Source organism: Enhydra lutris, unplaced genomic scaffold, assembly GCF_002288905.1.
Source record: "Enhydra lutris kenyoni isolate GAN:26980312 unplaced genomic scaffold, ASM228890v2 scaffoldscaffold21, whole genome shotgun sequence".
Lineage (NCBI taxonomy): Eukaryota > Metazoa > Chordata > Mammalia > Carnivora > Mustelidae > Enhydra > Enhydra lutris.
The window spans coordinates 23,196,176-23,209,976 of record NW_019154105.1 but is presented as its reverse complement, the minus strand read 5'-3'; the positions used below and the strand labels follow the sequence as shown (position 1 = coordinate 23,209,976).

Genomic DNA, 13,801 nt, shown 5'->3' with positions numbered 1-13,801 from the left:
TTCTTTGTTGTGGGGAGCTGTCCTGGGTGCTGCAGGATGGCTGGCAACATCCCCTGTGTCTACCCACTAGATGTCAGCGGTGCCCACCCTTCAACAGTGACACCAAAAATGTCTCCAGACAGTATCGAGAGACGTCCTCTGAGGGGGAAATCGCCCCAGAGCGGAGAACCACTGCTCTCAAAGGAGGGAAAAACCAAATATCTGCATTAGCCCTAATGGGAAACTATTGGAAAATGACACTGAATCTAGGATATATTTCTACCTGCAAGATACTGGACTTTACCCGCTCAGGTTACAATCAGCTCCAAGTATTTCACAGGCATATGCCCAGTGCAGAACACTGTCCAGGTACCTACACTTTAACTTTGAAAGATGTGTAGGAAGGGGGGAAAAGAATAAATCTTGCCCTCTCAACAAAGACTCCACTTCGCCCTCCTGAAAGTCACCTTCGCCTGCGAGGAGAAGAGCCACCAGGAGGCTGCGGAGTAAGAACGGGTATTCAACAGAGAACAGCACCACTTGCGGACCAGGCTGATTTTATTCCAGCTAAATAAAGCAATGCACAGGGCACCCAGCAATAAGCTTAACTCAAGGGGCAAAAGCCAAGAAACAAGGAGTTTTTTTGTGTTTGTTTTAATTATCAGTCACTGCACATAGCTCTCTTCCACACCTCCCATGGGCTAAGAAATCCCATGCAAAGGAACATAGGAAAGAGAAAAGGGGAAATGGAATTCATCAAGCATACTGTTGAAGGTGGTTTCTCCGAGTTCTCTTCTATAAACTGCTCCATCAACACGGTCCACTCCGGATTATTTTAATATCATGGCCATCCTCCCTGCAAATTGAACAACCATAAAGACACACTTATTCCCCCATCATACTGAAACTGTCCTGCCCTTTGTACCAAGAAGACCCATGAGATTCCCTCTAAGGGGATGTTGACTTAATCATTTTTAAAGCTAAATCTGGTACACAGTGAGTGTGAAAGCCTCAACTCTATCATTTTTTTTCCTAACCCTGGGCACTAACCTCAGAAAAATCACTCCGAGAAGACCGAGGTAACTCACTAAAGATTGACATCAGAGAATGGACCCCCAAACTATAAAGCAGCATACCCTGTCCTGGCGTGATACTTTGGATGTGATTCCTTCCCACGGGACACATTAGGCTAAGCTAGAGTAAGACGAGGTAGGGTGTCAGTGGCCGATGTGAACTCCCGTATTAGTTGTTTGTCAATGTCTGACGTAGGACCTAGAGCATGCCCATACACATTAGCTCTGTGACCAACAGATAAGTAAGAACTTGCTTGAAAAACGTGTGGTAAGACCAGTGGGCCGAGCTGATGTGGCAGAGACTCTTGGGTTCAACTGGTACACCCAACTAAGCAGACCCTCACGCGAAGGAGCTGTCCAGCAGACATCTGAAGGCTGATCGACCACCCAAGCTGTAGGTGTGAAGATGCTGTGTCAAGACGGATGCTGCTGGAGGCTCTGTCAGCACAAAAGGCGACCTGCCTGAAATCCAGGCCCAAGCTTGTCGCAGGACAGGTGTCTCCCTGCTCGCCTTGTGACGCCCTCCTGGATCCTCTTCAGAGTGGCTTGTTAATCCCCCCCCACTAAATTTTTTTTTTAAGATTTTTTATTTATTTGACAGAAACACAGGGAGAGAGAGAACACAAACAGGGGGAGTGGGGGAGGGAGAAGCAAGCCTCCTGCTGAGCAGGGAGCCCGAGGCAGGACTCCATCCCAAGACCCTGGGATCATGACCCAAGCCGAAGGCAGACACTTAACCGACTGAGCCACCCAGGGGACCCCTCCACTAACTTTCTTGTGTGACTAACTTGTGTGATAAAATTTGCAATAAACTGAGGAATTCATGAATTTAAGATTGGCACTACGTGGTTATTTGAAACATGCCTAATCCTGTGATTCGCCCTGCTTTATCCCTATGGGAGGAGTCACAGTCACCTGTGAGGGACATGAAGGACATCAGGTATAACACATACTACTTAGTATTCTCCTAGGTAGAATTATTAAGACCTACGTCCCAACTCATAATGAAGGGGGTACAGGTTACCTGCACATGCCTCTGAATTTAAAAGACTATTCAAGGGGCACCTGGCTGCCTCAGCTGATGGAACATACAACTCTTAATCTCAGGGTCATGAGTTCAAACCCCACACTGGGTTTGGAACCTACTTAAAAAAATTTTTTTAGGGACATCTGCATCAGGATCCCCACTCAGCGTGGAGTCTGCTTCTCCCTCTCCCTCTGCCCCTTCTCCTGTTCCTTCTCTCTCTCTCTTTCTAATAAATAAAAATCTTTTTTAAAAATTTTTAATAAATAAATAAATAAAAACTACTTAGTATCTCACAAGTTTAACTATTGAATATACTCCTAATTTGGGGAAACTGCCCATCCATGGATAGTAACATAGCCTGATTATCTAGTCTATAGTTGGTTAATCACAAATGCCATTCTCTAACTTTGACCTGGAAAATGCACTAAAAGATTCTGTCTTTTTAAATGTTGTCTGAAAACAGAACTACTATGTCACATTTGATTCTGACATTCAAGGAAAGAGTTGCTACTTCCTAAGCAATCAAAAATCAAGAAAAGGACTAAAGAAAACTTGGCTAGTCTGTACTATAAAATTATGTTACCTGATTTTCATACACAGAGTACACTCGTTGGGATAAGTGGACATGTCACTTCCACACACAGGGCTAAAGTCTCTGGGACATCCTGGTAATTTATACTGATTGCAGTTTGGCTAGAAAAGACAAAGGAAGACAGAAATTACAGAACTAAGACATTCTTATCACAAAATAGTGGAGGGGAAGACAAAGTCCCAAGTCTCCCAGATTTCCTAGAAACATCCTACAAAAATATTTCTATTTGCCGCACACAAAATGGTTTTTCAAATGTAAAAAAACTAGATGCAACATTGAAGCAGTGGTTTAATACCTAATATGTAAGAAAAGGACCTCAGTCTGGTTTTTATTCATTTATTATTTTTAAATTAAATTAATTTTTTTTTTAGAAAGGGAGGGGAGGTAGGAGGGGTAGAGAGAGAGGGAGATAGAGAAAATCTCAAGCAGACTCCATGCCCAGGACAGATCCTAGTGCGGGGCTTGATCCCACAACCCTGAGATCATAACCTGAGCCAAAATCAAAAGTTAGATGCCCAACCAACTGAGCCACCCAGGTGCCCCAGTCTGGCTGATTTTTAAATGAAAGGCCAAGACAGGACACCATACTCACTTTCCAATCCTTTAACTTTGTAATTTGCATCCTACTACCATCTCCACATTAATGTTGTTACGTTCCACCTTAATCCCTTGGCATAATATCAAGACAAACTCAAGAATCTAATCTTTTAGTCTGGACCTTTAAGGTACTAGCATGTAACAGCACCAAAGAAAGTAGCAGGTTCATAACTAGACCTTCCTTAGGAGTTGCTATGGGTTGAATTGTACCCACTCAAAAAAGTGATGTTAAAGTCATAACTACCAGTACCTCAGAATGTGACCTTATTGGACATAGGGTCTTTGTATAGGGAATCAAGTTAAAATGAGGTCAGCAGAATGGACCCTAATCCAGTACGACTGGTATCCCTTTTTATAAAAAGGGAAAACTTGAGGGCGCCTGGGTGGCTAAGTGGGTTAAGCCTCTGTCTTCAGCTCAGGTCATGGTCTCAGGGTCCTGGGATCAAGCCCCACATCGGGCTCTCTGCTCAGCAGGGAGTCTGCTTCCCCCTCTCTCTGCCTGCCTCTCTGCTTGCTTGTGATCTTTCTCTGTCAAATAAATAAATAAAATCTTTTAACAAAAAAAAAGGGGGGGATTTGAATACAGAGTCACCAACAGAGGGACGATCACGTGAAGACATTCTCTGATGGACTAGATAAACAACTAATCAAAATCCATCTATTTAGCCTGCAGATCTTAGGGTTTTTTAATATTCAACAGAAGTTTTCAAATGCTTTCATCTCAAAGAATGACTAATATACGGATTTGGAGGAGGACTAACAGGCCGGTAAGGAAGTTCTGTTTATTTTGTTTTGTTTTTTAAGCAGAAGACCTTTGATGTCTCTCAGATTCCCCAAGGGATCTATCCAGCGGGAAGACAATGTTGGTATCCCAGGCTGTTTTCAGTCTAATTCTCATGATTTCAAAGCCAGCTTTGACTATCTACCATTTAACTTTATTAAATTCAGGTTACTCACTTCCTGGATTTTCTCTGAGCTGAGACATGAGGCTTTATGAACAAATACTTTTCACTCTTATCAATGAGGTCAAATAATTTCATTAATATATTATGCCCCCACTAACCTTAGTTTTATAATTTAAAAAAATTATATATATGCATATATATATATATAAATTCAGAATAGGTTTACCATCTAGGGAGGCTCTAAATTACACCCCACAACATGCCAACTATAGAGGAGAGTTTACCCATGGTAGTCTGCTCCTCAGAGCTTTTGAAGACACTCTCATTCTGGGAGAGGGAAACATCACGTTTTTACTTACTCCTTAGAATCAATTTAATTTTTGTAGAAGGATGTGCTATGTTTCTAGATAATTCTCTGAGCTTTATACTCTGAATCTTTTCTTCTGAAAAGTTCTTAAATACTCTACCAGATATATTCCCTTGTTTGTGTATTCAATAAATGAAAAAGATTTTAAGATAGATGATAGACAAGGACAAAGACAAATTGAGTCCCGCCTGTAAGAAGTTCAGTGTATAATAAGAAAACAAAAAATACACATGGAAAAAAATAAATAAATAAAATAAAATAATTTTTAAAAAAGAAATATACACGGTGGTAGACAGAATTTACATCAGAGAGATTTGGGAGAATGTCTACCTCAAGGAAATAAAGCAGACTAACCAAAGGCACAGTGGTGAGGGAAGTGTTTGACCTGAGAGCAAAGCAGTTTAATTTAAAGGAGCATCCAACACTCATAATAAAAACTCAGCAATCTAAGCAGAAAAGGCATCTTCCTCAACCTGATAAAGAATATCTGTAAAACACCCACATCTAACATTATACCTAATGGTAAAAGACTGAATGCTTTTCCCCCCAGATTAGGAATAAGACAAGGATGTCCATTTCCATTTCTTCTATTCAACCTGGTCATAGAATATTCTAGCAAAGACAATTAGGCAATAAAATAAATAAAAGGCATCAGATTGGGAAGGAAGAAATAAAACTATTTCTGATTTATATAAAATTTCTCTTTTATATAGACAGGTCTGAGGAATACAAAAGGAACGATTACAACTAAAAAACAAGTCCAACAATGCTGCAGGATACAAGATCAATATACAAAAATCAGTTGTATTTCTATACACTTGCAGTGAAGCATCTAAAAATGAAATTAAGAAAAAAGACCCATTTATAACAGCATTAAAAAGAATAAAATATTTAGGAACATACTTAACAAAAGAAGTGTAAGAATTAAACACCGAAAACTACAAAACATTGTTGAAAGAAATTAAAGACCTAAATTAGTGAAAAGGAATCCTATATACATAGATCAAAAGATTTAACTTTCTTAAGATCCAATAGTCCCTAAATGGCTCTACAGGTTCAATGCAATCCCTATCAAAAATGCCAACTGCCTTTTTTGCAAATTGGCAAAATGATCTTAAAATTCATATGGAGGGGCGCCTGGGTGGCTCAGTGAGTTAAAGCCTCTGCCTTCGGCTCAGGTCATGATCCCAGGATCCTGGGATGGAGTTCCGCATCGGGCTCTCTGCTCAGCAGGGAGCCTGCTTCCTCCTCTCTCTCTGCCTGTCTCTCTGCCTACTTGTGATCTCTGTCTGTCAAATAAATAAATACAATCTTAAAAAAAAAAATTCATATGGAAATGCAAGTGAACCTGAAAAGCCAAGACAATCTTGAAGAAAAAGTTGGAAGATTCACACTTCCCCATTTTGAAACTTACTACAAAGCTACAGTAATTAAAACGGTGTGGCATTAACATCTGAAACTCATATAACACTGTATGTTAACTACTCTGGAATTAAAAACAAAACAAAACAGAAGCGCCTGGGTGGCTCAGTCATAAGCATCCAATTCTTGGTTTCGGCTCAGATCATGATCTCAGAGTTGGGGAGATGGAGCCCCATATCGGGCTCCCCACTCCACAGGGAGTCTGCTTTCCCCTCTCTCTTCCCTCTGTGCCTCCCTGCACCATGCCCTTTCTTTCTCTCTAAGATGAATAAATAATGGCATGCCTGGGTGGCCTGGTTGGTCAGTTAAGTGTCTTCCTTCCACTCAGGTCATGATCCCAGGGTCCTGGGACTGCATCCAGCTCCTTGATCAGCTGGGAGCCTGCTTCTCCCTCTGCTGCTGCTTCCCCTGCTCGTGTGCTCGCTCTCTTTCTCTCCCTCTCTCTCTCTGACAAATAAGTAATTAAATCTTTAAAATGAATAAATAAATCTAAAAAACAATAATAAAACAAAAAACAGTTTGCCAATAGCATAAGGATAGAAGAACACAAGCTATGGGAAAGCAGTGGAAGGTACAGGAAGAAAGGCTGCAGTCAGGACACTCTGTGGACATTATTATTTAGATAATGTTCATAAAATGTCCAGTACGAGACGTAACCATTAGACCAAGGACCTTTTGAATCATCAAAGAAACTATTAAAGGAAACAATGTGCTGAGGCCTTCAAGGACGGAGCTATTTTCAACCAAAATTTACAATTTTGATCTGCATCACAAGATCTGCCTTAGAATCTGAATTCTGAAGAGGCAGTCAACAGTTTCAGAAGTGGAAGTTCAAAAAAAAAAAGTGGCAGGTCCCACCTGAAAACTAGCCCCAACCCAACCCGTCTGGTCTTCACTACATGAGTGGAAATAATACAGGCGGTTTCCTACTTACTGTTCTGTATTCCGAAGGCTGGTCAAACTCAGAGCTCAGAGAGTCCAAAGAGGCTGCAAGAAGAAGACAGACCTTAAAGTACACGGTCAAGGTCAATTCTTACTCATAAGGGGCTTTTAAAATCCAGCTTGTCGTTTATCCCGGCCCACCCTCTCCCGTTGTCTCAGATGCCTAGCTTCTTTGAACAGCCCCCACCGCCGACCCCCACACCCCCAAATAAGGGTATTAAGGCGTCCTCTGGCATCGCTCCCGCAGGCACAACGAAGGAACATTTGGCACAGGTTCTGTAGTGGAGCACCCTAACAGGCTCGCCTGAGATAGAACTTCGGAGCTTTGGAATAAAAGAGAAGTAACTCTGATTCTCGATATTTTTCTCCTCTGGGGGTCAGGGCAACAAACGCACCACTTAACGTTAGGGGCTACCGGGGTTTTTTTGTTTTGTTTTTTTAAAGATTTTATTTATTTATTCGACAGACAGAGATCACAAGTAGGCAGAGAGGCAGGCAGAGAGAGAGAGAAGGGGAAGCAGGCTCCCCGCTGCCCAGAGAGCCCAATGTGGGGCTCGATCCCAGGACTCTGGGATCATGACCTGAGCTGAAGGCAGAGGCTTTAACCCACTGAGCCACTGAGCCACCCAGGCGCCCCAGGGGCTACCGTTTTAACTCCTTTTTCAAACGGGCGTCTAATGGGGCGGGCCTAAAGCCCCTTTCTCCTAAGCCTCAGCGTGCCCGACGCACTCGGCGGTCACCAGCCCTATCGTCGCTCTCCTGCAGAGCTTCGGTGGGGCCCCTGTGACTGTAAAAAACCAACATCTGATCTTGGGCTCCAGAAAATCGGCTTCAAGGGAGAAAGGGCAGACGGCAGGGGGTCACTGCGAAGCAGCCGGGAGCCAAGGCCAGGCTGAAACCAAAGAGCATCGCTGCCTCCCCCGCCACCCCCCAGCCCTGCACGCCCCCCACGTTCGCGCTCCTAGACGACCGCAGGCCGCGGGAACCGCCAGTAACGGGTGCGCGGAGGGCCGCCTGGGGGCCGGGATCCCGGGGTGGGTAGCCGGGGGCCAGACCCACTCCCTGATACTCCTCCGCACCGCCCCCTACCCCGTCTTGGCCGAGCAGGCGGGTGAGCGGGGAGCGCTACCTGCCAAGTCCGCGGCCAGGAGCAACAGCATCAAGCGCACGGCCGAGAGCGCCATGCTCCCTCCGCGGTCAGCCGTCTGATCGCCGCCTGATGGCCGCCGGCTCCCGAGATGCGCAACCAGCACCGCGCGCCCGCGTGGGACGGGCTACGGGCAGGCTGGGGGGAGGGGGAGAGGCGGGGGGCGGGGAGGGGCGACGCGAGGGGAGGGGTCGTTGTTACCCACCACCTTCCTTCCGTCCCGCCCAGGATCGGAGTGAGCTATTGAGGGCGCGATCTCTCCCTGCCGCAAACAAGAACCTCGTGGGAGCCCCTGGGGGAACAACTTTGGGGGTTCCGTCAGCCAGCCCCTATTTCTTCAGCACCCACTCCGTCCGAGGCGGTGTTTTGGCGCTAAACAGGGGAGGCTCCTGCTCTCCGGAGGTTTTCTCGTGTAGGTGTTGGGGATGGGGAGACGCAGGAAACAAGTGAATCCAGGCAGTAATTTCTCGAATTAAGTGCTAGAGAGTGGTGGGAGAAGGGGAGGACTCCACGGGGAGGTCCGGGGAAAGCCTTTCAGAGGTGGCTTTTGAGCTAAAAGCTGAAACGGGAGAAGAAGAAAGCCCGGTGAAGAGGAAAGGCTCAAGGAAAGCCAGTGCGGAGACCCAGAAGCAGGAGCAGACAGCTCAGGGTTTCAGCCAAGCCGCCGCTGGTGAATTAGAGGGAGAGGGAAGGGAGATGGACCCCAAGGCCAACATCCGGTGTGGAGGCGCCGGACACGATAAGGAATTTGGACTTGTTCTGGTTGCAGCAGGAAACTAATGGAGGATTTTAAGCTTGGGAAGGCCCCTCATCTGGCATGTGCTTTGATAGATTGGATGAAGAATGGACAAGAAGATAGGTAAGAGCGGAGGCTGGGAGACAAATCAGGCGGCTTTTGCGGTAATCCAAGCAAGAGATGGTGGTCGCTTAAATTAATGCGTGGCATGCGCTGGTGAGAAGTCAGATTCAGGATTTACTCTGGAGGCGAAGCCAAGCTGAGTGGAGAGAGTAACCAAGGCTGTTTGCTAGACTTTTGTTGTCAGCAGCCCGGGGAGTGAGGGTGAGGGGTCTCTGTGATGGAGACCATTTGGAGACAGTGTCTGTGGGAGATCCCGCGGACAGGTGGACAAGGCAGTTGAAATTACAGATTTCGAGCTGGAGATACAAATGAAGAAAACGTCAGTATGTCAACGTCAGTTGAATCCTGGGTCCTACGCCCAGCAAGAAAGTGTTGCAGGGGTCCAGATCAGAGCTCTGTGGCACCCCTGGATGCAGAGGTTTGACCCGTGTGGAGAGGAAAGCTATGAAGGAGGAAGAAAACCAAGCCAGAGTCTGGGGTTACAGAGCACTGGGGAGGGGCTGCAACCGTGTCCACTGCTGCCATGAGGCTGAGAATTTGACAGACTGAGTACCGTCATGGGCTTTAGCGGGATGTAGTCAGTCACTGATGGCCTTAAGAAGGACTAGTTCAGAGAAATGATGGGGTCCAGGGCCCACATAGCAAGGGTTGAAAGGAATGAAGTGAAAAAATGGAGACAGGGTTTAGATAACTCTTGTGAGTTTTGGTATAAAAAGGAAGCCAGGTATGGGCAGGAGGCAGCCTATGAGACTTCCAAAATGTCTTATGAGGGTCATGTCGAAACTCTCCAATGTCTTCCCACCTTGCTAGGAATGAAAACCAAAGTCCTTACTATGGTCTCCAAAGCTTCTGCTGGTCTCTCTCTCTCTCTTTTTAAAAATATTTTATTTATTTATTTGACAGAGATCACAAGCAGGCAGAGAGGCAGGCAGAGAGAGAGGAGAAAGCAGACTCCCCGAGGAGCAGAGAGTCCGACTCAGGGCTTGATCCCAGGACCCTGGGATCATGACCTGAGCCGAAAGCAGAGGCTTTAACCCACTGAGCCATCCAGGTGCCCCAACCTCTGCTGGTCTCATACTGTTTGTCTCTGACTCACTCTTCCCGGCCACACTGGCTTCCTTGCTCCCATCCTGGAGCCTTCGCACTTGCTGCTCCCTCTGCCTCAGTACCTACATAGCTTCCTCCTTCCCTTGCATCTGTCTCTGCGCAAACAGCCCCACACCAGAAATGACTTCCCTGACCATAAATAAAGTTAGTAGGGCGCCTAGGTGACTCAGGCAGTTAAGTGTCCAACTTCAACTCGGGTCATGATCTTGGGGTCCTGGGACTGAGCCCCGCTTAGTGGGGAGTCTGCTTCTCTCTGTCTCTGCCCTCCCCTGCTCATGCTCTCTCTCTCAAATAAATAAAATCTTTAAAAAAAATTAGTACTCCCCCCTCCCTCTTCTCCTTACCTCCCCCGCACAGAATTTTATCTTGACTTTTTGTTTTTAACTTTGTGGCACTCTCCACCTGTTTAAGCTCCAAGAGGGGAGTAATTCTGTTTTGGTTTACTAGTTTATCTCCAGCACCTAGAAGAGTGCCTCACCTGAATCCCAGTAGCTTGACAAGTATTGAATAAATAAATGAGGGATTCCTAGGGAATCAGGACCTGACCTGAAAGGGTGGTCAGAATAAAACAAATCACCAATGCGCATACGCAAAATGGCTCTTTGAGTTAAGGAGGAGTTAAACCTTAATTCCTGGGTTTGTACGCGTTTTTGCAGCATCACATAACATGGCTGTGAAAAGACTGGCTCTACAAATTACTAAAGGAGCTCTACACCCCAGAGCTTCCACTTCTGCCCTCTCCTCATACAATGGTGTTATAATAATAGAATCTTCTGAGTATGAAATGAGGTAACGTACATAAATGTGCTGAGACAGGGCAGAACTCAGTACCTCTTAGTCCCTTTCTACGTTCTCCACGATGACCTTTGTAAAGAGGGCAGTTATTCTGTGCCTAGGCAACGGGGCACCTTCTCCTACTTCAGGTCACATTGGCCATTGTGTGGCCACAAAGCCCTTGCAGCCTGGACACAGGGACATTGTCTGTTTCTCTTACTTGCCTATCCTTTGTGCCTAACACTGTGCCTGACCCAAGCCCAGTCTATGATTGCTGAATGAGTGAATCCATGAAACATTAAACTGACATCACAACAAGGAAACAGACCAAAAAGAGGAAGACAGAGGATCCAGGACACAAGAATTCAAACCCGGGAGGGAGAGTTGTTATGGTAGATCCTAATCTAGTACCACTAGTGTACTTACGAGAAGACGAGATTAGGACACAAACGCAACAGAGCGATAACGTTGGGAGGATCCAGAAGACAGCCATCTGCAGTCTAAGGAGAATGGCCTAGAAGAAAGCAAAGCTTCTAACACCATGGTCTTGGACTTCCAGCTTCCAGAACCGCAAGAAAATACATTTCTGTTATTTAAGCCACTCAGTCTGTGGTACTTTGTTATGGCAACCCTAGCAAACTAGTCTATGTATGTGATAAAATAAATAAATAAACAAATGCATCATTTTGTCTTAAAAGATTTCATTTTAAGAAAATTTTACAAAGAATGGTTATTCTGAAAGAAACACACATTAATACACTCTAACAACAACTCATATAGTACTGGAGAATAATACTGATTTACTGATTTTTTTTCCTCCCTAGACAAGCACCCTTTGAGGTATTTACTAATTCTGAATACAGATTTTGGTAACTATTCAGCAAATCTTAATGAGAAGTTTGGAGAAAGAGAAATAATTTTGTCAAAGGGGCACAGCAAGTTAGTAACTTGGCAGATCCATTTCTTTTTTGCCTCCTATGCCTAATTGTCAGATGTTGACCCTATGACATAGTCCCTGTACCGGTCAGGGTCCAGTCTAGAAAACAAAAGCCTCACTAGAAATTCTCCCAAAGAGAATTTAACGTAAGGGATTGACCAGGCCAGTACCGGAAAACTCAAAAAAGCAGCAAGGGAACCATGAGGTAACGCACAAAGATGGTAACTTCTAGCCTTAGGTGTCACCCCTAGGTCTGGGGAAAAAGAAGAGGTTGAGATTATCTAGAAATTTGGAGGAGAGTGGCCGGAAAGCTGAGACTCGGACCTCTGAGCAGAGATGTTGCAAGCCCAGTGCTGATGCGTCTGAGGGAGCACAGTGTGGCCGTCTGAGTCTGAGGCGCATGACAAAGCCAGAGGCTGGAAGCAGCTGCTACCACCAGTGAAGGGAACGCGGGGGGGGGGGGGGCGGGGAGGGCACAGCTGAAAGAAATAGCCAGCATGCCAGGATCAAGTCTCTCCTGGATCCTGCCTTGCGGGGTCCTCCCAGCACATCCTACTGGAAACCTCAGGAAGCCAGCTGGCAAAGCAGAAATGAATTCTGGCATCACAGGGTCCAGAAGGGTGGTTTCAGAGCTGACCTACAATAATGACTGGCACAGGATCCCACCCTTTGATTTTAGCAAGCTCGAGTACTGGGAAGAGAAGACAATATGCAGTTTTAAACTCCCACCTGGCACCACGCCCGGCTGAGTTCTGACTAGTGTCAAGTTTGAGGCCAGAGGGTACATTTGGAATGACTGTTAATACATTTCTGAGTCACATAATGTGTGTTCTTGGAATAAAGGCCATAAAATTAAGACAGCTCATTTTGCCAAAGATGTTCATCAAGGAGTATATATGTTATATTATACACACACACACACATTCAACTTTGTTAGATTTCTAGTACCAAATAATAAATACTTGCTAATAAACATCTTTATTTCGGATGCTTCAGGAACACAAACTGAGATCTGAACATAGACTCAGGAATGATGCTTTGAGTTGTGTTCGTAGGAATTTCAGCTTCAAAAAGAAAGCCACTGGGGGGGCGCCTGCGTGGCTCAGTGGGTTAAGCCGCTGCCTTTGGCTCAGGTCATGATCTCGGGGTCCTGGGATCGAGCCCCGAATCGGGCTCTCTGCTCAGCAGGGAGCCTGCTTCCTCCTCTCTCTCTGCCTGCCTCTCTGCCTGCTTGTGATCTCTCTCTGTCAAATAAATAAATAAAATCTTAAAAAAAAAAAAAGAAAGAAAGAAAGAAAGAAAGCCACTGGGACATCTGGGTGGCTCAGTGGGCTAAGCAGCTGTCTTAGACTCAGGTCATGATCCCAGGGTCCTGGGATTGAGTCCCTCATCAGGCTCCTTGCTCAGCAGGGAGCCTGCTTCTCTCTCTGCCTGCTTCCCCTGCTTGTGCTCTCTCTGTGTCTGACAAATAAATAAATAAACTTTTTAAAAATATTAAAAAGAAAAGAAAGCCATTTACCACCTCAAGATAGATTTGTTATTAATTTATGTGTGTGGATGCTGCTGCCTTCATGTAATTTGGTTCCAAACAGTTGATATTACAACTTAGAAATATTTTATGCCATGGTGCTTTTCATATAGTCGTCTTAGCATTTGTTCACCAGGAACAAGAGTCAACACTTTTTGTAAAGGCCAGGGAGTAAAGACTTTAGACTCTGTGGATCATACATTCTGTCACAACTAGGCAAGGTTGCCATTACAGTACGAAAGCAGACATAGACCAAAATTCAAAGAAAGAGCATGGCTATGTTCCACTAAGATATGGATTTGTAAAATGTAAAATGTGAAACTTCTAGATTTTTAAATTGCATCAAAAAGAATTTAAAAAGCATAAAAAGCATAAAATATGTAGGAATAAATTTAACAAAGGAGGTAAAAGACCAATACTCTGAAAATTATAACACATCAATGAAAGAAATTGAAGATGACACAAAGAAATGGATAGTTTGTACTCACTGATTGGAAGTTTATATTGTTAAAATATCCATCCTACCTAAAGCAATCTACATGCTA

The 13,801-nt window shown here is 44.9% G+C and overlaps 1 protein-coding gene across 1 annotated transcript; it reads right to left on the bottom strand.

Annotated features, from left to right (window-relative positions):
- Nucleotides 1–525: 525 nt before the first annotated feature.
- On the bottom strand, nucleotides 526–8,154 carry LOC111149227 (serine peptidase inhibitor, Kazal type 2). Its single transcript, XM_022506177.1, has 4 exons — nucleotides 8,034–8,154; nucleotides 6,897–6,949; nucleotides 2,663–2,772; nucleotides 526–835 (listed from the first exon to the last, which is right to left on the bottom strand). Exons 1-4 carry the CDS (start codon nucleotides 8,086–8,088, stop codon nucleotides 790–792), a joined length of 264 nt encoding a protein of 87 aa, XP_022361885.1. The 5' UTR covers nucleotides 8,089–8,154; the 3' UTR covers nucleotides 526–789.
- Nucleotides 8,155–13,801: the final 5,647 nt, after the last annotated feature.